The 24,456-nt window shown below is 40.5% G+C and overlaps 1 protein-coding gene and 1 long non-coding RNA gene across 2 annotated transcripts in view; both read right to left on the bottom strand.

Moving 5' to 3' along the window:
- The window catches only part of ppfibp2b (PPFIA binding protein 2b), a 167,769-nt gene that overhangs the window by 32,851 nt on the left and 110,462 nt on the right, over positions 1-24,456 (bottom strand). Inside the window, exons 7-16 of the mRNA XM_034175542.1 lie at positions 21,901-22,107; positions 19,096-19,188; positions 14,936-15,047; positions 14,742-14,774; positions 7,349-7,410; positions 7,199-7,274; positions 6,995-7,077; positions 5,898-5,965; positions 5,600-5,663; positions 3,886-3,912 (exon numbers count right to left, since the gene is read on the bottom strand). Of these exons, the coding sequence (XP_034031433.1) occupies positions 3,886-3,912; positions 5,600-5,663; positions 5,898-5,965; positions 6,995-7,077; positions 7,199-7,274; positions 7,349-7,410; positions 14,742-14,774; positions 14,936-15,047; positions 19,096-19,188; positions 21,901-22,107 (825 nt within the window). The remainder of the gene's footprint in view (positions 1-3,885; positions 3,913-5,599; positions 5,664-5,897; positions 5,966-6,994; positions 7,078-7,198; positions 7,275-7,348; positions 7,411-14,741; positions 14,775-14,935; positions 15,048-19,095; positions 19,189-21,900; positions 22,108-24,456) is intronic.
- LOC117516262 lies at positions 10,715-14,278 on the bottom strand. The gene is made up of 2 exons (XR_004562346.1): positions 13,948-14,278; positions 10,715-12,283 (listed from the first exon to the last, which is right to left on the bottom strand). It is a non-coding gene; the product is annotated as an uncharacterized LOC117516262 (long non-coding RNA).

Genomic DNA, 24,456 nt, shown 5'->3' with positions numbered 1-24,456 from the left:
ACAATCTTACGTATGTTAAAATGAGAAATTTATGTTAAAACGTGACTCTTATGCTAAAAGATTATTCTTGCATATGTTAAAATGAGAAAGTTATGAAATGTCAAACATGTTAAAACATGAAACTTACGTTAAAACAAAATGTATGTTAAAATATGAAACATGTCAGAAAGTAATCTTACATTAACATGAATCTTGTGCAGGGGTGGGCAATCATGTGCCATAAAGGGCCGAGACACTGCAGGTTTTCCGTGCAACCAATCGCCTCAGCAGGTGATTTCATTAATGATCAGGTGTCTCAGCAGGTGATTTCATTAATGATCAGGTGTCTCAGCAGGTGATTTCATTGACAACCAGGTGTTTATGTTCAGAGCAGAAGCTCATCAGCAACCCACCTGCTGAGGTGATTGGTTACATGGAAAACCTGCAGTGTCTCGGCCCTCGATGCCCACCCCTGATCTTGTGTATGATAAAATGAGAAACGTATGTATATTAAAACAAACTTATGTTAAAACATCAAACTTATGTATGTTAAAACGTGACTGTTAAAACATTATTCTTGCGTATGTTAAAATGAAAAGGTTAGAAAATGTGAAACAAGTTAAAACATGAAACTTGTGTTAAAACATAAAATGTATGTTAAAATATGAAACATGTCAAGACGTAATCTTACATTAATACATGAATCTTGTATATGTAAAAATGAGAAATGTATGTATATTAAAACATGAAGCTTATGTTAAAACATGAATCTTACATATGTTAAAACAAGAAACCCCAGCACGCCTTAACCCAGCCACAACACCCTGCTATTGAGGTGGGCGACATTACTGAGCTATTATCTAGATTTACAGAATTTGACAGTACCTCTCTAGGCATGCTGATGAAACTCGTAACGTCAACAAAAAGCAAAACCTGTTTATTTGATCCTACACCAACAAAACTGTTAAAGGACCTGTGGCCCACTCTTGGATCGACTGTGCTGGAAATTATTAATCTCTCATTAACTTCTGGATCTGTTCCTAAATGTTTTGTATCTGCAGTGAGAGACCTAATTTTGACCCTAGTGTATTGAAAAACTATTGGCAGATATCAAATCTATCATTTTGCTCTAAAATTCTGGAAAAAGTGGTTTCACTGCAGCTCGTGGACCACCTTACTGAGAATAATCTCTTTGAACCACTATAGTCTGCTTTTTCATTCCACAGAGATGGCTCTCACTAAAGTGGTGAATGATCTTCTGCTTGCAATGGATTCGGACACCACTACGGGTCTGTTGCTGTTAAGTCTTAGTGCTGCTTTTGATACCGTGGATCATCATATTCTACTTGACAGGCTGGAAAATCACTTTGGGATTACTGGGGGTGTCCTTGCATGGTTGACATCATACTTGACCAGTCGTTCTCACTGTGTTTTGTAACAACACTACCTCTAACCTTAGTGATATGAAATTTGGGGTTCCACAGGGGTACATCTTAGGCCCCCTACTTTTCTCCCTTTATACAGCGCCCCTTGGGCACATACTGCATCACTTTGGGATTACCTTTCACTGCTATGTTGATGATACTCAGTTATACATGCCAATAACTGCTGGTAATCTCGTTCACATAAAATCCTTAGAAGATTTTCTTGCATCAGTGAGAAGTTGGATGTCTAAAAACTTCCTACTTTTAAATTCTGGTAAGACTGAAATGATGGTTCTTGGTCCAGTGAGACATCGGCATCAATTTGACCAGTTAACGCTTAGCCTAGGCTCGTGTGTCATACATCACACTGACAAAGTGAGGAACCTTGGGGTAATTTTTGATCCTTCATTGTCCTTTGAGCTCCACATTAGAAATATTATGAGGACTGCTTTTTTCCACCTGCAAAATATAGTGAAGATTCGTCCCATCCTGTCTATGGCTGATGCTGAGACCCTGATTCATGTGTTTATCTCTTCTAGTTTGGACTACTGCAATGTTCTATTTTCTGGTTTACCGCAGTCCAGCATTAGGGCTCTCCAATTGGTTCAAAATGCTGCAGCCAGACTTTGTTCAACCACATTACACCCATTTTGACATCTCTTCAATGGCTTCCTGTTCCAGTGAGATCAGATTTTAAGGTTCTGCTACTAGTCTATAAAACTGTTCATGGATTGGCACCTCCCTACCTAGCTGACCTAATTAAACCTTACGTACCGACCCAGGCTTTGCGTTCTCAGGGTGCAGGACTACTTAGTGTCCCTAGGGTGAATAAGAAGTCTGCAGGTCACAGAGCTTTCTCTTATCGTGCCCCTGTTCTGTGGAATGATCTCCCTGAGTTAAAAAAAACAGATTCTGTGGAGACTTTCAAGTCCAGACTTAAGAGGCACTTATTTTCCCTTCCGTATGGCTAGCATACTGGCATAGTATAGTTATGTGCTTTTTACTCTTAATTAATTTTATTAGGAAATGGAGCGGGCTGCGGCCTCAACTTTACCTAAATTCTGGGTCTTTTAGTGAAGCTTAGGGTTAGTGGCCGGCGATCACCTTAGTATTTCTTCTGTTTTTCTTGTTTAATGCTGATAAATTATACTGTATTTCTTGTCTTTCTGATGGCTGATTCTGTTTTTTCTCTGTTTAAGGTGCAGCTCCATCCAGAGATGAGTGTGGTATTTGTGCTGGAGACCCTCCTGTCCTTTGCACCAACAGCATTTCTTGTATATTCGTTTTGTGAGTTGTTCTGTAATTTATGTCTGTAGCATGGCCCAAGCAGAGGGTCACCCCTTTGAGTCTGGCCTGCTTGAGGTTTCTTCCTCAGAGGGAGTTTTTCCTTAACACTGCTGCTCTGGGGGTTAGTAAGGTTAGACCTTACTTGTGTGAAGCACCTTGAGGCAACTCTGTTGTGATTTGACGATACATAAATGAAAATAAATTGAAACTGAATTAAAGAAACTTATGTTAAAACATCAAATGTATGTTAAAACATGGCAAGTTTCACATTCTAATATTGATACTGATGTTTTTTTTTTTGTTTTTTTTTACTGGTGTGGCATCACTACTCTTCTATAATTTAGCAGCATTTTATTATTTTTTTAAATGTGTTAAACCTTTGCACATTATTAGCCTCTGTACACACAAGTACACCAGTGTATTTGTTCTTTTTACCTCAGATTGATTAAGGAATACACTTTGTAGAGTTAAGTTTTTGTTGCCTTGCCCCCACACACAGGCTGATAATCCCACGTAAATAAATGTTATAAAAACAGGCGCAACTGGGGGTCGTAATTCGGCTTGTTGCTCTGCTCTGTTGCGTAACGGCGTGTCCTTTGGTGGGTGGACGTCTGCTGATATAAGCTGAACGGGGCAAAGGGCAGCAGAAACCAGGAGCAGCGTGGCAGCTGTGATCCTGAGGAGTACCGACGGAGACATCTGGCGGGCGCTGGGTTCCAGTCTGTGCACCCGCACACAACACTGGTTCCGTCTAAGGTATGTTGTCATCATGCTTGATGATCGTTGGGTCAAAGGTCAGATTTCCACCAGACCGCATCCTTCTTGATGCTTTACTTGCCCTAAACCTTTCTGCCATACCCCTCAGCGTCTCCATACTCACATCACAGTGTCTGCTGCTACTTATATAAATACACACGGGCCTGAGCGAAGGGCGGCTCAGTGTGCTGTTAGGATGGTTTATGTTGTGGCAGGTTAGTTTGTATGATGTCATGCAGCATGTTAGTACCTCTGGCCCTACGCCTGATTCACTGTCAACAGGCTGGACTTCTACAGCCTACAGCCAACACACACAAGACATACAAAGCCAGAGTTAGCACGTTAGCATGTTAGCAGGCACCCTAAAAGAACATTAAAGAGCAGAAGAAAATGATTGTTTGAACCTTTTGCAAGGATCTGCTCTGCAGCTCTTCTAGACTGCTGGACAGGATCCGGCGCCGGGGCCTGCACGGAGAACAGGCACCAGAATCAATCATCTGTTGGCACTTTGAGAGGCCGGAATTCAAGATTCCACAAAAACAGTCAGGCGTTCACAGAGCATAAAACCACCGCTTGTTAACATCACGTGTCTTTTTTTGAGACTCATTTGGTAAGTCGCGCGACTTATATACATTAAAAAAAAAAAAAAAAAAAAAAAAATCACACTTTCACTCATTATATATGACTTTCCAAGGAATGAAATCACAAGACAAAATAAACTCCAATAATAAAAGAATAAATGCCAGTAATAAAAGTAGACTACAACAAATAGTCAAATACAACTTCGGAAATACAGTGCTTTTTGGCTCATTTGTCGACTCTTCAAATTCTATAACGTATTCCAGATAAACCTAAACATTTTGACTAAATTTGTGAACATTTTTTTATCAGTTTTTACATAGGTGAGTTTTTTCTGTACTGCCGTTGGCTATGTTCTTGCTCATGTACCCCGTGAGAATGATTAGCCTGGGCTTTGTTGTTGGAGAGCGAAAAGGTGATTAACGTCAATCGGCACTAGACTCTGTAGGAGTGAAATCAACACTGGTCGGTCAATGCTGATGTTCGTTGTGGGCCTGGAAAAAATTCAATGTGCTTAAAATCTTCAATGTTCATGCTAAAAAGCCAGCAAGAGTTGAGCTTTACCTCCACTGACCACGACGAAACTCAGCATACCCAACTGACACTGATCACGTTTACATGTTGTATTTATTGATTTTTTTTTTTTTTTTTTTAAGACAGAAATGTTCGCAGAGCATCGATCACCAAGAAATGTGCTCTTTTGAACCCTGAAACAACACGCGCTTGTGCATCTTGGTAAATTTTTAGACACACAATGAACTCTCACAACTTTGTGATCTGATGAAAGACGTTATGAGTCCCGACTAGACGGCCGTGTGTCCCGCTGCACTAGAGTGCAAATAAATGTAAAAGAATGAAATAAATGTGATTAATGGTTTACAAGTACTGGAAAAAAATCAGGGTATTAGGCAGAAATCCAGGTGTGTTAATCCGATTTCTTATAATCGGATAACGGTTGTTATCTGATATAGCATGTCGGATTTTGCTGTTTACATGACCACAGAATAATCAGATAGCAACTGGATTTTTATGTGAATGTACGAGGTCATTGACGTAGCCCCATGCGGAGTCTGGCGGACCTCGGCGGTGGTTGACATTAATCAGCTTTTCACTTTCCGTCGGTAAACGCCGGGCTAATCGTCAGAGTGTGAATGGGACCTTAGACCTCATCCCTGTGTAACGCCTGAGATTTGTTGCTGTATAAATAAAGTGAATTGTGGGTAAAAAGAAAAACAAAATTCTTGTGAAGGTTTTGCTTATGTCAAGATCAACAAATAACTGGATCACAGTGATGAGGAAAAAACGCTGAATTAATCCAACCAGCGTTTTCCTGAATAAACGTGTAATATTCCAGTTCATAATACTAGTTATATGTCATTCTTAGTTTTGCCACAAAAACACCATCAAACGAGTAAATAAGCAACAACAACTTGACTGATGGAGGATTTTTTTTTGTCCTATGAAGAGTTTTTAGTTGGACTAAAATAATATTTAATTTCAATGAGTACAGTTTGAGTGAAGGTGATGATTAATATGACAATGATGTTTGTAAACTGGAATCTGTTTCTACTCACACATCCATTAAGGAAGCTTGTGTCTCCAGTGGATCCAACTGATGAGTTCATAGTGCTCAGGATACTACAACAACTACAGAGATTTTATTTCTTTATTATTATTATTTTTTAGACACAGATTCTGTTCTGAGCATCCGTTTGGTTTGTATGAATAATGCTATTATTTAGTACTAAGAACACAATTACCATCCTGTGCGTCCATTTATTGGTGTATTTTTTTTTTTATCAGCTTTCTCCAAGATAAGAGGCAACTTTGAATTTGCACATTTAAAACAGGCCCCTAAATGTTTGTTTATACCTGGAGTCCAGTTCTCTCTGAAAAGCAGATGAAGATGACATCAGAGGAGAAGACCCTCGAGACGACACCTGTGCACATACAAACCGCCGTCAGCTTCGCTCAACACTGTGCAACATAACATGAGTTATGCCACGACAGAAAACGATGACTTGTTATGTCGACTTAAGTCAGGTCTAATATCACATCATCATCATCATTCAGTCATTTTGCAGATGCTACAAATGTTCTTTTGCAGTATAATTATTTATTTCCATATCTCGTTTGCCAGTACCTTCTTCTCGTGCAGTTTTTACTTGTGTTTTATAGATTTTCTCTGTTTGACTCATTTTTAAACTTTTCAGTATTAGGATATTTTGCATCCTCTGCACAGTGGTGGATCTAGAGGGGGGTTAAAGGGGTTTCAACTCAAAGCTGATGACCAAAGGTGAGAAAGTATGGGAAAGGTCTTCCATAAACAACGGATGAATAATGAACGCTGCTGAATGCAGAATTTTCCAGCGTTTAAAATAAATAAAAACTGTTTAAAAATCGACTAGAAATGCTATATACACTATAAAAAATTGAATATATTTCAAGTAAAATGTGAGTTAAGTGAAAAACAATTTGTTCTGGCATGAATTTATGTTGTCTTGATTAAATTCATGTTATAAGAACAAAATATATTTTTCACTTAACTTTTACTAATATTTTGAGCTAACACACGTTTGATTTTACATCTGTAGTCCAATCACCTGTTTTGCACAGTTCCTATTGCATTATGTTATATTTTTTTTAACAGTGAATATAGCTTTGCCTATTTGACTCTTTTACTTCTTACAGAAGTGTTTTTTTTCTTTTCTTTTTCTTATTATTTATACACCCAATAACACCAGATCAAATTCCTCATATGTGCAAATTTACTTGGCAATAAATTTGAGCCTGATTCTGATTTTACAGTTTAGATTTTAAAAAATTTCCAAGGGATGTGACCTGTGACAATACCCCTCCCCGCCATCGCCCCCATCACATGAAGCTAGAGCCGCCCCTGACAAAAATAACAGTACAGTTGTCTTTGACTTTATAACACATGTATAACTTCAGATGAGGTGTTACTTTACCTCTGACCTGACGATATCCGAGTGCGCCTTGTGTGCGATCGCTCGGAGCTTCAAATTGCAGCTCAGCTCCTCGTCACTGCTCCCTGACACACAGAAAGACAAATAAAACACAGTAAAACAACGCGATGAGACTTGTGTTCTAACTGATGTTCTACTTTAACAAATAAACATTTTAGAAATGTGGAAAAAACAAAGCCATCTTACCCCGTGTGAGCAACATGATCTCTCTCATCCTTCTGTACTGGTGGAGCAAACTGGTCAGCTCCTCGATACGGCGATCCTGTTGTCAGCAGCAGTCAAAGTCCATCATCTCAAAATCATCATCCCAAAATCACACAAAACTGGTTTATGTACCTTCTTGTCATTTGAGGCCAGCAGAGACTCCATCCCCACCTTCAGCCTTTGGTATTCTTGGTCTAACAAGGAAGAAATGGCAATTAAAAGGTTAATCCGGCCTCGTGGTAACGTAATGCTGAGTTAACTGACGGCATCCGCTTGGCACCTGATGTGATGCTGGTGACAGACGTGACGGGCGTGTTGACACAGAGAAACAAGCAAAGCTAACAGGCAGCGACGGCACAAACGGCCAAACACCTGGAACAAACGCAGTGTCTTTGCACAACTGTTAAACTCTGTTTAGCTGCGGCTCTACAGAGCAGCGGTGTCCACGGCAACAGGTAAAACCATCTTTGTTCATGCCTGCCAAAATTTAAGATCCAACGAAATGACCAAACATTGTGTTTAGGCTGATTTTTTTTTTTCGTTATGAGATGCAAAGAAAGCAGGAAACTGTGTCAAACATTTCTGCAACATTAGCAGATTGTATTTTTGATCTATCGAATGCCAAAATGTTTCTGCTTCAAATATAGCTGAAGGTTGCTCAGAAGTCTACTACTGCTGGACTGAACAAAACGGACAAATCCTGACCATCTGTTGACAGTCTGTCACTACAGCAGCTTTTTTTTTTACATTGCAACTTTGCAGAAAGTGCCTCATAATTGCTGTGAAATGGTCTCAAACACACGGCAACTCAATCCAAAAATAGCCATGTTGTCAGGAACAGTACTAGTCAACCCCTCCATTAGTGGAAATTGGAAAAGCTAAGCATGACCAAAAGCAGTAGGCTTGTACAAGTAGCAAACTAGAACATCCACAACAAAAGTGGTGATGATCCATGATGGCATTTTTGAGATAATGAATTGAACATGAAATTCAAAATGGCCTTTGCCATCTTGGTGGTGGAGTGATCACCCTGGTGTTGCACAGGTATCTTCCTCTATCCACCAAAGATTTACTATGGAAATTTTAGACCAATTCCTCCAGCAGTTCTGTAGTTACCAGCTGTAAATGAAATTCATGGCACCCATCTTGGTTGAATGATGGGTTTGAATTTCAACAGGCGAATTCCTGTAACCATCATACCAATCATAAATCAATACCTACAACACTTCTTCAGTTACCATCTGGAAACAAAATGTTAATTGTGTGGACAGATCGACATCACATTTGATGATGCCCCACAAACCCTGAGGGGTGCCACTAATATAGTGACTCAACATCCATCCATTTTCTTCCGCTTTATCCGGAGTCGGGTCGCGGGGGCAGCAGCTCAAGCAAAGCCGCCCAGACCTCCCGATCCACACACACCTCCCCCAGCTCCTCCGGGGGAATGCCTTGGGGTTCCCAAGCCAGCCGAGAGATGTAGTCCCTCCAGCATGTCCTGGGTCTTCCGCCGGGGCCTCCTCCCAATGGGACGTGCCCGGAACACCTCTCCAGCGAGGCGTCCAGGGGGCATCGGGAAAAGATGCCCGAGCCACCTCAACTGACTCCTTTCGACATGGAGGAGCAGCGGCTCGACTCCGAGCTCCTCCCAAGTGACTCTGGAGGAGCTAGTGACTCAACATGCAAAACAGAATTTGTTACATTCAGTGAGAAAGTAGTCACAGCACTTCACCTTTCCACATTTTTATGTTACAACTTTATTCCAAAATGGAGTAATTTCATTTATTCCATCAAAATTCTACTCACAACACCCCATAATGACAACATGAAAAGTTTTTTTTATTGCAAATATATTTGCAATAAAAAAAAAAAAAAAACAAGAAATCAGTATTCACACCCTTTGCTTAGCTCTTTCTTTCAAGAAGACTTGAGGATGTAATTGCTGCCAAAGGTGCAGCTACATAGTACTGAGCAAATGATAAATGGACTGCATTTATGTAGCACTTTTCCATCTGCATCAGACGCTCAAAGCGCTTTACAATAATGCCTCACATTCACCCCGATGTGAGGGTGCTGTCATGCAAGGCGCTCACTACACACCGGGAACAACAAGGGGATTAAGGACCTTGCCCAAGGGCCCTTAGTGATTTTCCAGTCAGGCTGGGGTTTGAACAAATGATCCTCTGGTCTGAAACTCAACGCTTAACCACTAAACCATCACCTTCATTGAGGAGGTGATGGTTCATTTCTTATAAAAAATAAACAAACAAAATCCAATTATTGCAAATACAAATGAAAAAGAAATCTCCCCGTGCGTTTCTGACATTTCACAAAGCAAAGTGAATGTAATCTTATTTTCAAAACCATAATTTCAACATCATTTTAAGGCCTTGTTTGAAAATTAAGCACATTTAAAAGGTTTGATTTTAAATGTGCTTAATTGATTCTTGATGATGACTCAGTCTTTTTTAACCATTCATGTTATAAAAATGATTTTCTTCTGCACCATTATCATTTTGTTCCATAGTGTGTAAATAATCTTAAATTTCAAATATGACCAAACTTGGCTTTGTTTGAAAATAATTTAGGATTTTGACCCATATGACACCATGACCCACTTTCTGTGGCTACGTCATGGATGATGTTTTTGTTTTTGTTTTTTTTTGGGGGGGGCTATTCTAATGAAACGTCAAAGCGAAGCAGAAAGAAACTGATGGACCCAGCTCGTAAAAACTGGTGACAAGAGATCCAGTAGAGAAGAACTCAAAGTCAAATCTGGACATATTTCACTCAAACGTCCAGCCTGATGTCTACTGGACAGTGAAAGCAACAGTGTGCAGGATTTACCGCCATCTAGGGGTGAGGTTGCAGACTGCATTATGCTGTCACCAATAATATATTTACCAGCAACAAAATCAACTGTAATTTTGTGACATACCACAGAAACAAAGGAGATTTATAAAAGCCTGACTTCTACACCAAGTACATTTTGTGGTAAACTGGGATGGACTACACCTATACAGCTTCTTAAGATCACGTTTTTGCTTCAATGACTTTACATTTTAGACACTCAAGGATTCTGTAAGCACACATCTGAGCCAAACGTCATTCAAATCTGGATTCAGGCGCTGTTTTTAATGATGTGTCACACTGGAGGACAACATGCAACACAGTGTGACTTTCTGCGTGCAGGTCGCTCCGCCCTCTCAGTGTAGAAACAATTATGGATGAACGCCGGACGGATGCTGCTGGAGCCAGAGCCACGAGACTCTTTCAAACTTAAAAGCAGACTTAACGTTTGACAGCCAGGAGATTTGGAGTATTACGGCACTCTGGTTTAATCCGTTTGGAACATGTCCTACTTCTAGCACAAGGTGAAGCTCGTGTCCGAACTCATCTCAGACTAAACGCTGTCGCGCTCGATTCACAGGCCGACACGTTTTAAAGCATTCAAAGCGGCCACTTGCTGCTTTTAAGTTCCAGAATCCTTCGTGTTTGCTACAGTTTGAAATCAAACATCGCTCCAACATACTGTGAATGATGTTGTGGAGTCACACACACACACACGCACGCGCACACACACACACACACACACACCACCGCGTAAGAGCTGAGGAGAAAATCTGCGAGAGTCTGCAGAGTGTCATTCCAACAAAACACCACTCAAGATGTTTTTGCCCTATGGGCTGATATGCTCACGTGCACGCCTGCCAGGATCAGTTTTTCCCATTCAGATGCCACTGCTAGCATCAGCGCCGCAGCTTAGAGCTTCTGTCATCCTGCACCTTTATTTTGTTTACCATATTTTCCAAAGTGCAAGTCATAGTTTTGGAGGTTATATGATTTATACTCTGCAACATATATACAAAAAAAAATAAATAAAAAAAAATTATCACCTATTTCTACACGGGTTTCTCAGGAATCAATGCACTAAACAAACAAAACTCCCAACAATAAAAGTACACACTAACAAAAATCCCAAATTAAAGAGCTGATTAAAAAAATGGACAAATTTCTCACTGTAATGTTTTCACCACTGTGGAACAGCAATTCATTCTCATTGTCCATCACACTATTTGTCCATCTTACTTATTTATGGAATTCAAAAGTCCTTTTAACACACACCACAAGATGAGGGCTTCCGAATCCAATTTTCAGTTTTTCATCCATGTCAATCTGATGTTTTCTGTTGTCCAAATGGCATCAAATAACATATAATATGTTGTCCATTGCACGTTTATGTCCCCATCTTGTTAATTATTGGAATTTAAAAGTCCTTATATGAAGAAACAGGACAAGCTGTGGTGTGCACGTGTTACACTGAGTTTCTGTCTGTTATTAAACTCATCCCCAAAGGAACACAATGTATTAAAAAGTGAGTTCCACATATAGAAAAACAAACAATCAAATAACATCCAAATATGTTGTCCATCACACGTTTATTTGTCTATGTTGTTTATTGTTGGAATTTCAAAGTCCTTATATTAAGTAACAGCAAAAGCTATGATGTGCACATGTGCTACATTGAGGTCTTGTCTTTTATTAAACATGTGCCGCCTGGGAAACCTGGTATTAAAAAGTGTGCTCCACTTATAGAAAAAAGCAAGACTTATACTCTGATGGAACCTATACTTTGGTGCGACTTGTTTTTTCCTGTTCAAGAGGTTTTTTTTTTTTTTTGAAAGTTATGACTTACACTCTCGAAAATAAGTTATGTATTTTATCTTTATTTAACCAGAAAGTCCCACTGAGATTAAACATCGCTTTTACAATACAGACCTGCTCAGGGCAACAAAAGCAGAAGTTATTTATTCATTTTAATGGAAATAGTTAGCTCACTCCAGTTAAGCTAAACACTGTGCCCAACACAGCCTAGCTTGTTAGCTGGGACATTTGTGATGGACTGCAGAGTAAAATACAACCTGTTTCAATAGATATCATTTTCATTTACCTCATAATAAATCTGAATAAATAGGCCTCATGGAAGAGGAGTGATGGCACGGACGTTAAATAAGTGCTTTAATTTACTACTATTTTGCGTTGTAGCGCGTTGTTAGCAACAGCTAACTAACCCTTTAACTCAGGGGTTTTCAAAGTGTGGGAGAGTGAGCCCCCCTCAGAGAACAAATGAATAGCTGCCCCCCACCAACACACACAATTTCAACATCTTTGTGTGTTTCTTTTTATTCTTTTACACATCTTAAACACATTTTAAAAGTATTTGTGCATTTTTAAGGAACTGTCTATGCAGTTACACATTTTACAGCCTTTGTAAACATGTTTTTAAAGAACTTTCTATTCTTCTATTTTTATCTTTTGTCATATTTAAACATCTTTTTTTTAACATTTAAACATCGCTGCGTGTTTTTAAATGTCTTTGGCGTAACTAACACATTTTAACATAAATAATATTAATTCAACTTCAGGGATGGGTACTGTCAAGATTTTATCAATATCGATGCCATTATCGATTCCGCTTATCGATCCGATTCTTTATCGATTCCCTTATCGATACCTCCTGTGAGTTTTGAGCATTGCTTAAATTTTCATTGTTACGCAGATGATACTCAGCTTTATCTATCCATGAAGCCAGAGGACACACACCAATTAGCTAAACTGCAGGATTGTCTTACAGACATAAAGACATGGATGACCTCTAATTTCCTGCTTTTAAACTCAGATAAAACTGAAGTTATTGTACTTAAGATGGTGTCTAACCAGATCCTTACTCTGGATGGCATTACCCTGACCTCTAGTAATACTGTGAGAAATCTTGGAGTCATTTTTGATCAGGATATGTCATTCAATGCGCATATTAAACAAATATGTAGGACTGCTTTTTTGCATTTACGCAATATCTCTAAATTAGAAAGGTCTTGTCTCAGAGTGATGCTGAAAAACTAATTCATGCATTTATTTCCTCTAGGCTGGACTATTGTAATTCATTATTATCAGGTTGTCCTAAAGGTTCCCTGAAAAGCCTTCAGTTAATTCAAAATGCTGCAGCTAGAGTACTGACAGGGACTAGAAGGAGAGAGCATATCTCACCCATATTGGTCTCTCTTCATTGGCTTCCTGTTAATTCTAGAATAGAATTTAAAATTCTTCTTCTTACTTATAAGGTTTTGAATAATCAGGTCCCATCTTATCTTAGGGACCTCATAGTACCATATCACCCCAATAGAGCGCTTCGCTCTCAGACTGCAGGCTTACTTGTAGTTCCTAGGGTTTGTAAGAGTAGAATGGGAGGCAGAGCCTTCAGCTTTCAGGCTCCTCTCCTGTGGAACCAGCTCCCAATTCAGATCAGGGAGACAGACACCCTCTCTACTTTTAAGATTAGGCTTAAAACTTTCCTTTTTGCTAAAGCTTATAGTTAGGGCTGGATCATGTGACCCTGAACCATCCCTTAGTTATGCTGCTATAGACTTAGACTGCTGGGGGGTTCCCATGATGCACTGAGTGTTTCTTTCTCTTTTTGCTCTGTATGCACCACTCTGCATTTAATCATTAGTGATTGATCTCTAACCCGCTGCAGGGTCTGCAATCAACATTTTCCCAATAAAACACCCTCAAAAACAACGACCGCTCTGAAGGACCGATAAGTTAAGCAAAAAGGCTATTGATGTTGGTGGATCGAAGCATTTCTTAATAATTTTCGATACCCATTCCTTGCGCCCTCCCTGAAGAACTCTGGTGCCCACCGGGGGTGCGCCTCACAGTTTGAAAACCACTGCTTTAACTAACAGTAGCAGCACATTATGTTGGATTTCATGCAAAAAATAACATGTCTGGAGAAAACAATAGGACATGATTTTTGCACGATTTAGTAAGTTGGGCACAGAAATTATACCCGAGTCATGTGTGGATTCATGGGTTTACTACTGGATCTAGTACCCCTGGATGTGTTGTAGTGGATCCATGCTGTGCCGAACTACTTTCCTTCGGCCATTTTTGTTGGCCGAAAGACAACAGTTCCACACAACATGGATCCCCAATTTTATTTAACATATCATTTTTGAAACAATACAGTAATTTTCTGAGATATAAAAACAAAATAGCCCTTGTCTGGGGAGCAATGTGAGCAGAGGATCCAATGAGTTGGGGATGGTGAAGGGATCACCATGATCCTTCCACCATCCCCAACTCATTGGATCCTCTGCTCACATTAGTCCCCAGACTCGGGATGTTTTGTCATTAGATACATGTGCTGGGGAAACCCCCCCAGTAAAAACTAGTTTTGACTACTACTGATGCTCAGAGCAGCCATCTTGGATTATGAATGAGGCTAACTCCAAATTACAAAAACATGCATTTTATTGAAGATTTAGTAATTAACAGGCGTGCTCACGGCTGCTAGAATGAAAAACCTGCAGATCCTCAGACTTGAAAAACTGTACAAACACCACAGACAACCTGACCACATGATGCACACTTGAAATGACACATCGTGACACGAACATGTGACTCGTGTTGGCAGGTGGACACACAGGCGGAGGCGGTGCGGCCGTCACACACCGTGCCTTACATTTGTGAATCAGATGCTTGATGTACACCTCCTCTACAGCAGAGGGCAGCACAGAGTCAAAAACAAGGGCAGCAGAAGACAGAGTTGATTAGACCTCACAGTAACTGGAGCTCACACACACCCACACACACACACACACACAGACAGACGGAGGTAAATCTAACGAGACAGGTGAGACCGTTGGATGCGCGTACCTCTCTCTGCGCTGTCATTGCCGGTGCTGCCTCTGGCCAGAAGTTGGGTCTGTAGGCATTCGATTTCAGCGTCTTTGGAGGCCAGAAGCTGCTGCAGCCCTGAAATCTCCACCTGAGGAAGAAGATAACGTGCATGATGTCTATGAGCCTGCATGAAAACTCATGATAACTAAACATAACAGATGGTGCTAACTAGTCCTTATCTGTCTTCACTAGTCATAATACCCCAATTAATAATCTGCAGGAGTTTTTTTTCCTAGAAAACATCGGAATAAGTTGAAATAGTAAAGAATTGGGTGCTGTGTTCTTTGAGGAACTAGTGATGGAAAATAAGTGGTTTCAGAGCGCATCAAGAGTGAACAGGTCTTAAGGGGGGTAACAATGAAAGTATGGGGGGGGGGGCAGTGCCCATCATCCCCAGTTTAGAAGACCCATGATTTCCATCATTATGTATCAGAATTGGGTCATCTTTAATTTCTGACTCTTGTTCAGACTAAAATTGTCAACATTTTTTGCTGTTTTTACCCCATGAATACTGTTTTTATCCCATGAATACTGTTTTTACCCCATAACTCCATAACCTTCAGCTACAGATAGTACAAACTATACCTGTTTGGAATCTTTATAATTAGGCAATTCATGAGATCCACTTTTAAACATGATTGGAGGATTGTTAAATTCTGACCCCTATGTACGAGGTGCCTTCAATAAGTTTTTCGTAGGGACACTTTTTTCCCTCGAACAAGCACGAAACTCTAGTCCCCTTCAAAGTACTCCCCTCCAGATGCAATGCACTTGTTGTGTCATTCCAACAACTTCTGGAAGGCCCCCTGAAGTCCCCTGGTGTGAACGTGTCCACGACCCTTGTCACAGCCTCTTTCATCCCCTCTAAGACTGCCTCTAAGGTTTTCCTTGAGCTTGGGGAACACCCAAAAATCACAGGGAGCAAGGTCTGGACTGTAGGGAGGGTGAGGAACTGTCTAAATGCCCATCTCCGTCAAACAGTTGGAAACACGGATGGAGTTGTGGACTGGTGCATTGTCCTGAACTTAGCACAAATCTTCCACATGTTGAGTTCCTCATGAATAATCATGTGCACAGTTCTCACACTGACTTCAAACTCTACACTTATTGTCTCTATTGACACTTGACGGTCCTCATCCATAAAAGTATGAATTTTCCCCAACAGCTCCGGTGTTCTGACTTCCTTCCGCCTCCCACACCTCTCATCGTCTCTCAGACTCTCTGCCACCCTTAAACTTTTTGTGCCAACAAAACACTGATGCTCTGCCCATGCAGTTTAATCCATAAGCAGTATGAAGCAGTTCATAAGTCTGCGTAGCGTTCTTTCTGAGCTTAACACAAAATCTTATGCGTATCACTCTTCCAAAGTGTCCTCCTGTCCCGACTGCATTTTGCAAAAAAGTAAGATGTGACGAGCGTGATTTAGTAGGGTCCGCTTAACGTCCACATACAGCCGTCTCTTTCAACCTGGAATAACAAAAATTGGTAGATTATCTCCTTAGACATAATTACAAGAGTGTGGGATGATTATAACTGCCCATACGAAAAAAGTCTCAAAACTTATTGAAGGCGCCTCGTAATCTTTTATTGACCTGGTCTGGTCATAGCTGCCACTCTGGGAAGATTATCAAACATTTTTGTTGTGGACGTATACTGACACTGTTGTTTTGACGTTAAGGGGATTTGGTCACCTTGATTTGCAGTCTACATTTACCTACTTTTAAAAAAGTAGCCTGTGTTTGTCAATAAAAATTTAAAAATATATAAATGACAATGATCTTGGTTTAGCTGCACTGATGAATCAGAAAAACTAATTCCTATCCAGGCCATAAGGCCCACTGATGCTGGTGTTTATAACCAGATACAGTAAAGTGAAGCGTACTAGAGTCTACGACTCCCCTTGGATGGGATGCCAATTCATCACAGGTAATTCCCCAGCCAGGGTTGGTACGCTTTTACAGCTGGGTGGACTAATACAATGCAGATGAAGTGTCTTGTCCAAGGACACAAGTGGGTAGTGTGACTGGGACTCAAACCCAAGACTATACAGTGATTGTCCAACTACTAACCTACTGATTTACCTGCTCCCCAAAATATATGTGATGAAGAAGTAAATCCTGTACAGAGGAGAGCCTACACAGATACAGGCACTGAGGTTCAGTGGTGCTAGTGTTTACCACCGGATTACGTAGCGTGAAGTGGATGAGAGTCTACCACTGCCACTGGATAGGGCACAAGTCTGTGGTGGGTCACTTACGCAGCCAAGGCTGGAACCCATTTACAGCTGGGTGGAGTGGGACAATGCAAATGAAGTGTGTTGTCCAAGAACAGACAGGTAGTGTGAAGACGACAATAAAACGTTTTAATGTGTATTATTTAGGCACATTGACATCTATAAATTTTACTAAATAGAAAAAAGAAAAACAGCAATTGAACCCAGATCTACATATTTGTATCCCAATTCCTTATCCCGGTGCACTACTCCCTCTTCAAATATATATGAACCTAACAGTAATATCAATTATGCACAAAGTTAATACACAGAAACAGCAATGAGATAATGTATAAACAAACTGAACTGGTTTATAAGCAGGTGTGCACATAACTGCTGCTCACAGTGATCATGGAGCTATAAATAAATGGTGAGCAGTAGAATGCGGAGGGAAGTGATAACAGCAGCTTGTCGGTGAACTGCTTCCCTCTGTGTTTTCTGCTATGCATTATTTATTTTCTGCACTGTGATCACCATGAGCACCAGTTATGTGCACATCTGCTTATAACACATTCTGTATTTGTACACAGATTTATGCCAAACATGCAATCTAAAAAAAAAACAGTGAAAAAAAAAGAGAGACAACAATGGATCAGGTATTGTATTTGAACTGCTTCAAAGTCAGAATTTTATGCAACATCTTGCACATTTTCAGATTCAGACATGGAAACGCCAAAAACAAAACTGGGATCAGAAGGAAGAGCAAGAGCTGAATGTGCAATAATGGAAAATCTGGGGGAAAAAAACAAGGGAAGCAGAAATGTCAAAAATCAGAATAGAGAGGAGAAAGAAGGATGACAGCACTGTCAGTGAGGAGGAGGAGGAGGAGTTAGAAGAGGCACCTGTGCGCTGCGCCAGCGCTCCTCCCAGTGCTGCTTCTCCAGCTGTGTGTGCTCCACAGTCAGCTTGAGGCTGGACAGCTGGGTCATGAGCGACTGGTAACACACATGGAGAGAGTAAGAGATGGAGAGCTGGAGAGAAAACGACAGGAAGAGGGTAATGATAGGGAGAGGGGAGCGGAAATTAATGAAAAGAGAGCGAGCAGCAGAGAGGAGTTAATAGAGGAGGAGGAGGAGGGAGATGGAGAGACGAGGAAGGAAGCAGTGTAAGAAACAGAAAGCAATAACCTCCTTCAAATCAAAAACTTCCAAAGTGTTCATTTTTAGGAAAAAGCTCATTGCATCCAAACCCACAGAAGGTCTTCTTCTGAAAGGATTAAACAGCATGTAGGTTCATCTTCACATATTCCAGTTTATGTATCAAACAGTATGTGTTAAGATCGTTTAGAATGTCTGATTCATTCTATCCACTGCAAAGAAAAATCAAAAAGTCTAAAGTCTTCAATGTCTTCATTTTCTTTACTCCATTAATCCAGTTAAGGTTCACAGGGGACCTGGAGACTATCCCAGCTGTCGTAGGGCGAAAGGCGGGGTACAGGCGGGGGACAGCACGCCAGTCTATCATATACAACAGCATAACCAGTCATAATAATGTATAAATGAACCGAACTGGTTTATAAGCAGGTGTGCACATAACTGGTGCTCCTGGGGATCACGGCGCTAAAAACTAAATGATGCACAGCAGAATGTGGAAGGAAGCGCTTCTCAGATGGAAAGCGATGACGACAGACTGCAGGAAAAGAGCTTCCCTCCATGTTTTCTGATGCGCAGCATTTATTCTTCACATCATGAGCACCAGTTATGTGCACGCCTGCTTATAAGCATGTATGTAACTCTGTAACTGTAACCTTCCCCTACCAGCTCCAACTGGAAACATAGCCGCTCGTTTGCACAGATAAACTTTGAAGGATTCAAAGTGATGTAATTACAATAAGAACACATTCAAACAACAAACTGTGACGTACCTTAGTAGCTCGTAGCTTCCTCTCATACTGACTCTTCTCGCCTTCTAAATCTTCCACTTTGCACTTAAGCAGTTTTACTTCTTGCAGCAAATCCTGCAGAAAATAAAACAACAAAGCAAAGATAAGCTCAGATGTTACCTAAAAGCCACGGCACAGGCAAAAAGCGTCATGCAAATGAGGACGCCTGCTGTGTCTGCACACGGATTTAAAAGTCTGAAATCGAGAATAGACTCATTTCTTCCAAATTTCACCATCAGCAGGAGGTGGGTCTGTGTTACTGGAGTGTGCACATGCAGACATGTTTAATGGACAGATTCCGGTTTGGTGCAGGTGTAAAGGTTTCCGGAGCCGGACAGAACAGTGTTAATGTGGGAAACAAATCCACCTGAAACCGACACCACAGCGTGCAGTTATCAGCAACAAACTAAAGGATGAACCTGAGGACCTACAACAAGGACTCAAAGCCACCAGGATGCACAATGCCACTCGCCATGGAAACCATACACAGTAATATCCATGCAGCCGCTGCATTTAAAACCATTAAAAAAAACACAAGGTAACCGCTCCATGGCTCATCCACCTGGTCAGGCTAGGAAGAAAAAGGCAAACCTTGTTAGTAGAGGAGGAACCACCATCATGCAAGCAAACCGCATGAAGAAAAAAAAACAATATTTCAGACAAAACTCAGTTTGAAAAGATTCACAAAAAGGAAAGAGGTCTGCACTGACGTGTTTTTCCAAATGCTTCAAATACCTGAGGAGCTGAAAAAAGTGCATGTTGCCGAGTCAAATTGTTCTCAGTTTCAATGTGCAAACATCTGATCAGGTTTGGGTTCATTTTGCAACATATGAGCTGAGTCACAACTCAGCCACCTCGTCTAAATCTTGTCCTAGAACAGCCTTCCCCGACCCAGGTTTGGCGCAAAGCTCTCTTGAGTAAGCACACCACTCGTAAAAAATCCTTTTTTTCCCAAAACTCAGTGGATTCCCATCCACCATATCTCCACCCACATTATACTCTGCACGGTGGGACACACACACTCCATTTTATAATCTTGGAGTGATTCTTTCAATGCTCGACATGAATGTAATGAAATTTAAAGATTAACTAATGTGTTCACTAATTCACTAATAGTATTCATGTTAACCAAGGTATTAATTTCTGCATTTAATAATTTGTAAAGACAATGAACACAGTTAATAAATGAGTCACTTTCATAATCATATAGTACATCTGGAAAGTATTCACGGCACTTCACTTTTTCCACATTTTGTTATGTTACAGCCTTATTTCAAAATGGAGTAAATTATTTTTTTCCCCTCAAAATTCTACTCACAACACCCCATAATGATGACATGATTTTTTTGTTTTTTACATTTTTGCTCATTTATATAAAAAAACCTAAATAAATAAAATCCACTCCTTTGATATCTTGGCTGTGTGATTAAGGTCACTGTCCTGCTGAAAGACGAACCATCCCTCCAGTCTGAGGTCAAAAGCACTCTGTAGCAGGTTTTCATCCAGGATGTCTCTGTACATTGATCTGAACTTCTTCCATTTACAGATGATGGAGGTCACTGTGCTCATTAGGACCTTCAAAGCAGCAGAAATGTTTCTGTACCCTTCTCCAGATTTGTACCTCCAGACAATCTTGTCTCGGAGGTCCACAGACAGTTCCTTTGACTTCATGTTTGGTTTGTGCTCTGACTGTCAACTGTGGGACCTTATGTGTAGACAGGTGTGTGTCTTTCCAAATCATGTCCAATCAACTGAATTTACCCCAGATGGACTCCTATTAGGTTGCAGAAACATCTCAAGGATGTTCAGTGGAAACAGGAGGCACCTGAGCTCAATTTTGAGCTTCATGGCAAAGACTGTGAATACTTATGTACATGTGATTTCTTTGTTTTTTTTTAATACATTTGCAAAAATCTCTTTAAAACCTTTTTCAGATTATCATTATGGGGTACTGTGTGTAGAATTTTGAGGAAAAAAATGAATTTCATCCATTTTGGAATAAGGCCATAACATTAAAAATGTGGAAAAAAGTGAGGCGCTGTGAATACTTTCTGGATGCACGGTACATACAGATGAAACATGCACTGTTAACTTTTCTCTTTAAAATTTTCTTTGAGGTGATTTCCAGCAATTTATAAGGAAATCAGGTCATATTTAATATTTTAGAGCAATTACATATGCAACTATGCACCTACAAAGAAATTAAGATTATTTAAAATTTTATTATTTATTTATTTTTAAAATAAGGCTTGCAACATGATCTTTGGTAAGATTCTTAAAAAAAAAAAAATCACATTTGATTTTTGTATGGAAAGGAAAATTTCAAGAATTCAAATTTGATTTTGTGTTATATATATTTCCTTTATTTATTTAACCAGACAAAAGCCTCATTGACATTAAAATTCTCTTTTGCAGCACCAGCTGATTTGCTGTAAATAACTTTATAATATTAACAAAATCTATGTGTATAGTCTTCTACGAGTATTTGTATTGTAGCTGTAACAGTTTTGTGTGTGTGTGTGTGTGTGTGTGTGTGTGTGTGTGTGTGTGTGTGTGTGTGTGTGTGTGTGTGTGTGTGTTTCCACAGGTTCCGATTCAGCGTGCTCAGTGACACTCAAATATTGTGGAAGTATTTGGAAAACTGATCTCCAGAGCTGCATCATCCCAAAGTGTTAGTTGGATGTGTGAGAACATCCAAACACCATGTGGAGCGGTTAAAAGAGGAGAGGAAAAGAAGACATGACGGGGTGGGAGGAGAAGAGGAGTTCATCCATCAGGTCTCCCTACGTGAACAGTGTGCCCTTCACTCTGCCTCCAGGTGTCGCCCCAGTCAGGGTTCAAGTCTGCCAGCGCGGCATTTGGGCTTTGGACCCGTGGTGTCCCCTGCTGGGCCTCGGTCTCCTCCAGGGCACGTTTCTCCTGGATACGAGTGCTGATCTCCTCATGAAACCTGCACATCTGCTCCTGGAGCTCACTGATGAAATTTACCACACACTGAGAGAGAAGGAGCGCCGAGGGACGGCGGACGAAGGAGACACGACGAAGTAAAGTGAGAAGAAACGTGAGAGAAAACAGATTGTAACTGTTAAACATCTGCGGCAAGATGGGGCTCAGTTCAGGCTGAGAACAACAAAAACACAACCAAAGAACACAATATCCTAAAACACATGCACACACATCAGTCCAAAACATCACACATTTCTAAAGAAAAACAATGAAATCAATCAGAATGAAGCGTTACAACTGTAACGAGGAAGCTGCAGGATGAGATGTTCACCGACACAAAACAACGGTTCAGTCATCCAACAACGACAAATTAAAATTCACAGTCTATTCCAGAGTGAAGCCTGGCATGCAACACACACACACACACACACACACACACACACACACACACACACACACACACACACACACACACACACACAGAAACACACACACACACACACACACACACACAGAAACAATAAGCTTTTGTCACTGGAGACGAGACAACAACGCGGTGTTATTGTCAACATGTGCACAGCGGGTCTGAGGCAGAGAGAGGAGCAGCAGGCCGGCGTCAACTCCAACACACACACACACACACACACACACACACACACCAATAACTCAATCAACTGACTGACTGATTTTATTTATAAATCAAAAGAATAATATGCAAAACTGTGAGCACTCCTTTCCAGCAATGGACAAAATGTTTCTTTAAATTGAGAGAAAAAGTATTTAAACGTCTCCCTGAGGCTTGAACACACAAATGATGACAGATTCCAGCACAGAAACAGGACTGTGAGCTGGACCTTAAAGCAACAAGGGGACAAAAGCAGAATGAGACCCAAACTGCAGGGGGACAGAGGTCCTGCAGGGGGACAGAGGTCCTATACAGGAACAGAGGTCATGCACTGAGTCGGTCTGCGCTCTGTGAGACACGCCCACTGAGTCGGTCTGCGCTCTGTGAGACACGCCCACTGAGTCAGTCTGTGCTCTGTGAGACACGCCCACTGAGTCGGTCTGCGCTCTGTGAGACACGCCCACTGAGTCAGTCTGCGCTCTGTGAGACACGCCCACTGGACCGGCCAAGCAGCTCCTGTAAACCACAGCCAGAACAAAAACACCCTGCGGTGACGGGATCTATGTGAATTATGGCTGTGTGACATCAGACAGACAACTTCAATCTAACTTAAAACAATTTAAAAAACATGAATAAAACATTTTGAACATCTTTTTATTTCATATAAAATACGAGCAATTTTATTTTAGTTGTTTATTTTTAATTGTTGTATGTATCTGCAGATGGTCAGTACGTATCACTGTGGGTATATTTATCACGAAAAAAGATTTCTATAGACATGCATTCAAAGGGTCCATTATTACTCTGTTTTATGATACAATATTTTTCCAAACAGGTGAAAATACTCAGTTACATCCTTCAGGTTCAATCTGTGTGAGTCTTATTGGACAACATCTCTCTCTCTCTCTCTCTCTCTCTCTCACATTGTGTTTATTCAATCAAAGTCCTAAGTGCTGCCTACTGTGTGATAGTACAACATGCACATACATAAGCACACACACACACACACACATATATTATATATATATATATATATATATATATAATATATACACACACACACACACACACACACACACACACACACACACACACACACACACACACGGTGGGGCAGGTTTTCCCACCTACAAAGAATGGAGAGGTCTGTAATTTTATCATAGGTACACTTCAACTGTGAGAGACAGAATCCTTAAAAAAATAAAATCCAGAAAATCACATTGTATGATTTTTAAATAATTAATTTGCATTTTATTGCATAAAATAAGTTTTTGACCCCCTACCAACCAACAGGAATTCTGGCTCTCACAGACCTGATAATTTTTCTTTAAGAAGCCCTCTTATTCTGCACTCTTTACCTGTATTAATTGCACCTGTTTGAACTTGTTACCTGTATAAAAGACACCTGTTCCCACACTCAATCAATCACACTCCAACCTGTCCACCATAGCCAAGACCAAAGAGCTGTCTAAGGACACCAGGGACAAAATTGTAGACCTGCACAAGGCTGGGATGGACTACAGGACAACAGGCAAGCAGCTTGGTAGAAGACAACAGCTGTTATGATTATTTATTAGAAAGTGGAAGAAACACAAGATGACTGTCAATCTCCCTCAGTCTGGGATTCCATGCAAGATCTCACTTTGTGGGGTAAGGATGATTCTGAGAAAGCTCAGAACTACACAGGAGGACATGGTCAATGACCTGAAGAGAGCTGGGACCACAGCCACAAAGATTACATTAGTAACACATGATGCTGTCATGGTTTAAAA

The sequence above is a fragment of the Thalassophryne amazonica genome, chromosome 8 (assembly GCF_902500255.1).
Source record: "Thalassophryne amazonica chromosome 8, fThaAma1.1, whole genome shotgun sequence".
NCBI classification, from domain to species: Eukaryota; Metazoa; Chordata; class Actinopteri; order Batrachoidiformes; family Batrachoididae; genus Thalassophryne; species Thalassophryne amazonica.
This window is presented reverse-complemented; position numbering and strand designations above follow the sequence as displayed.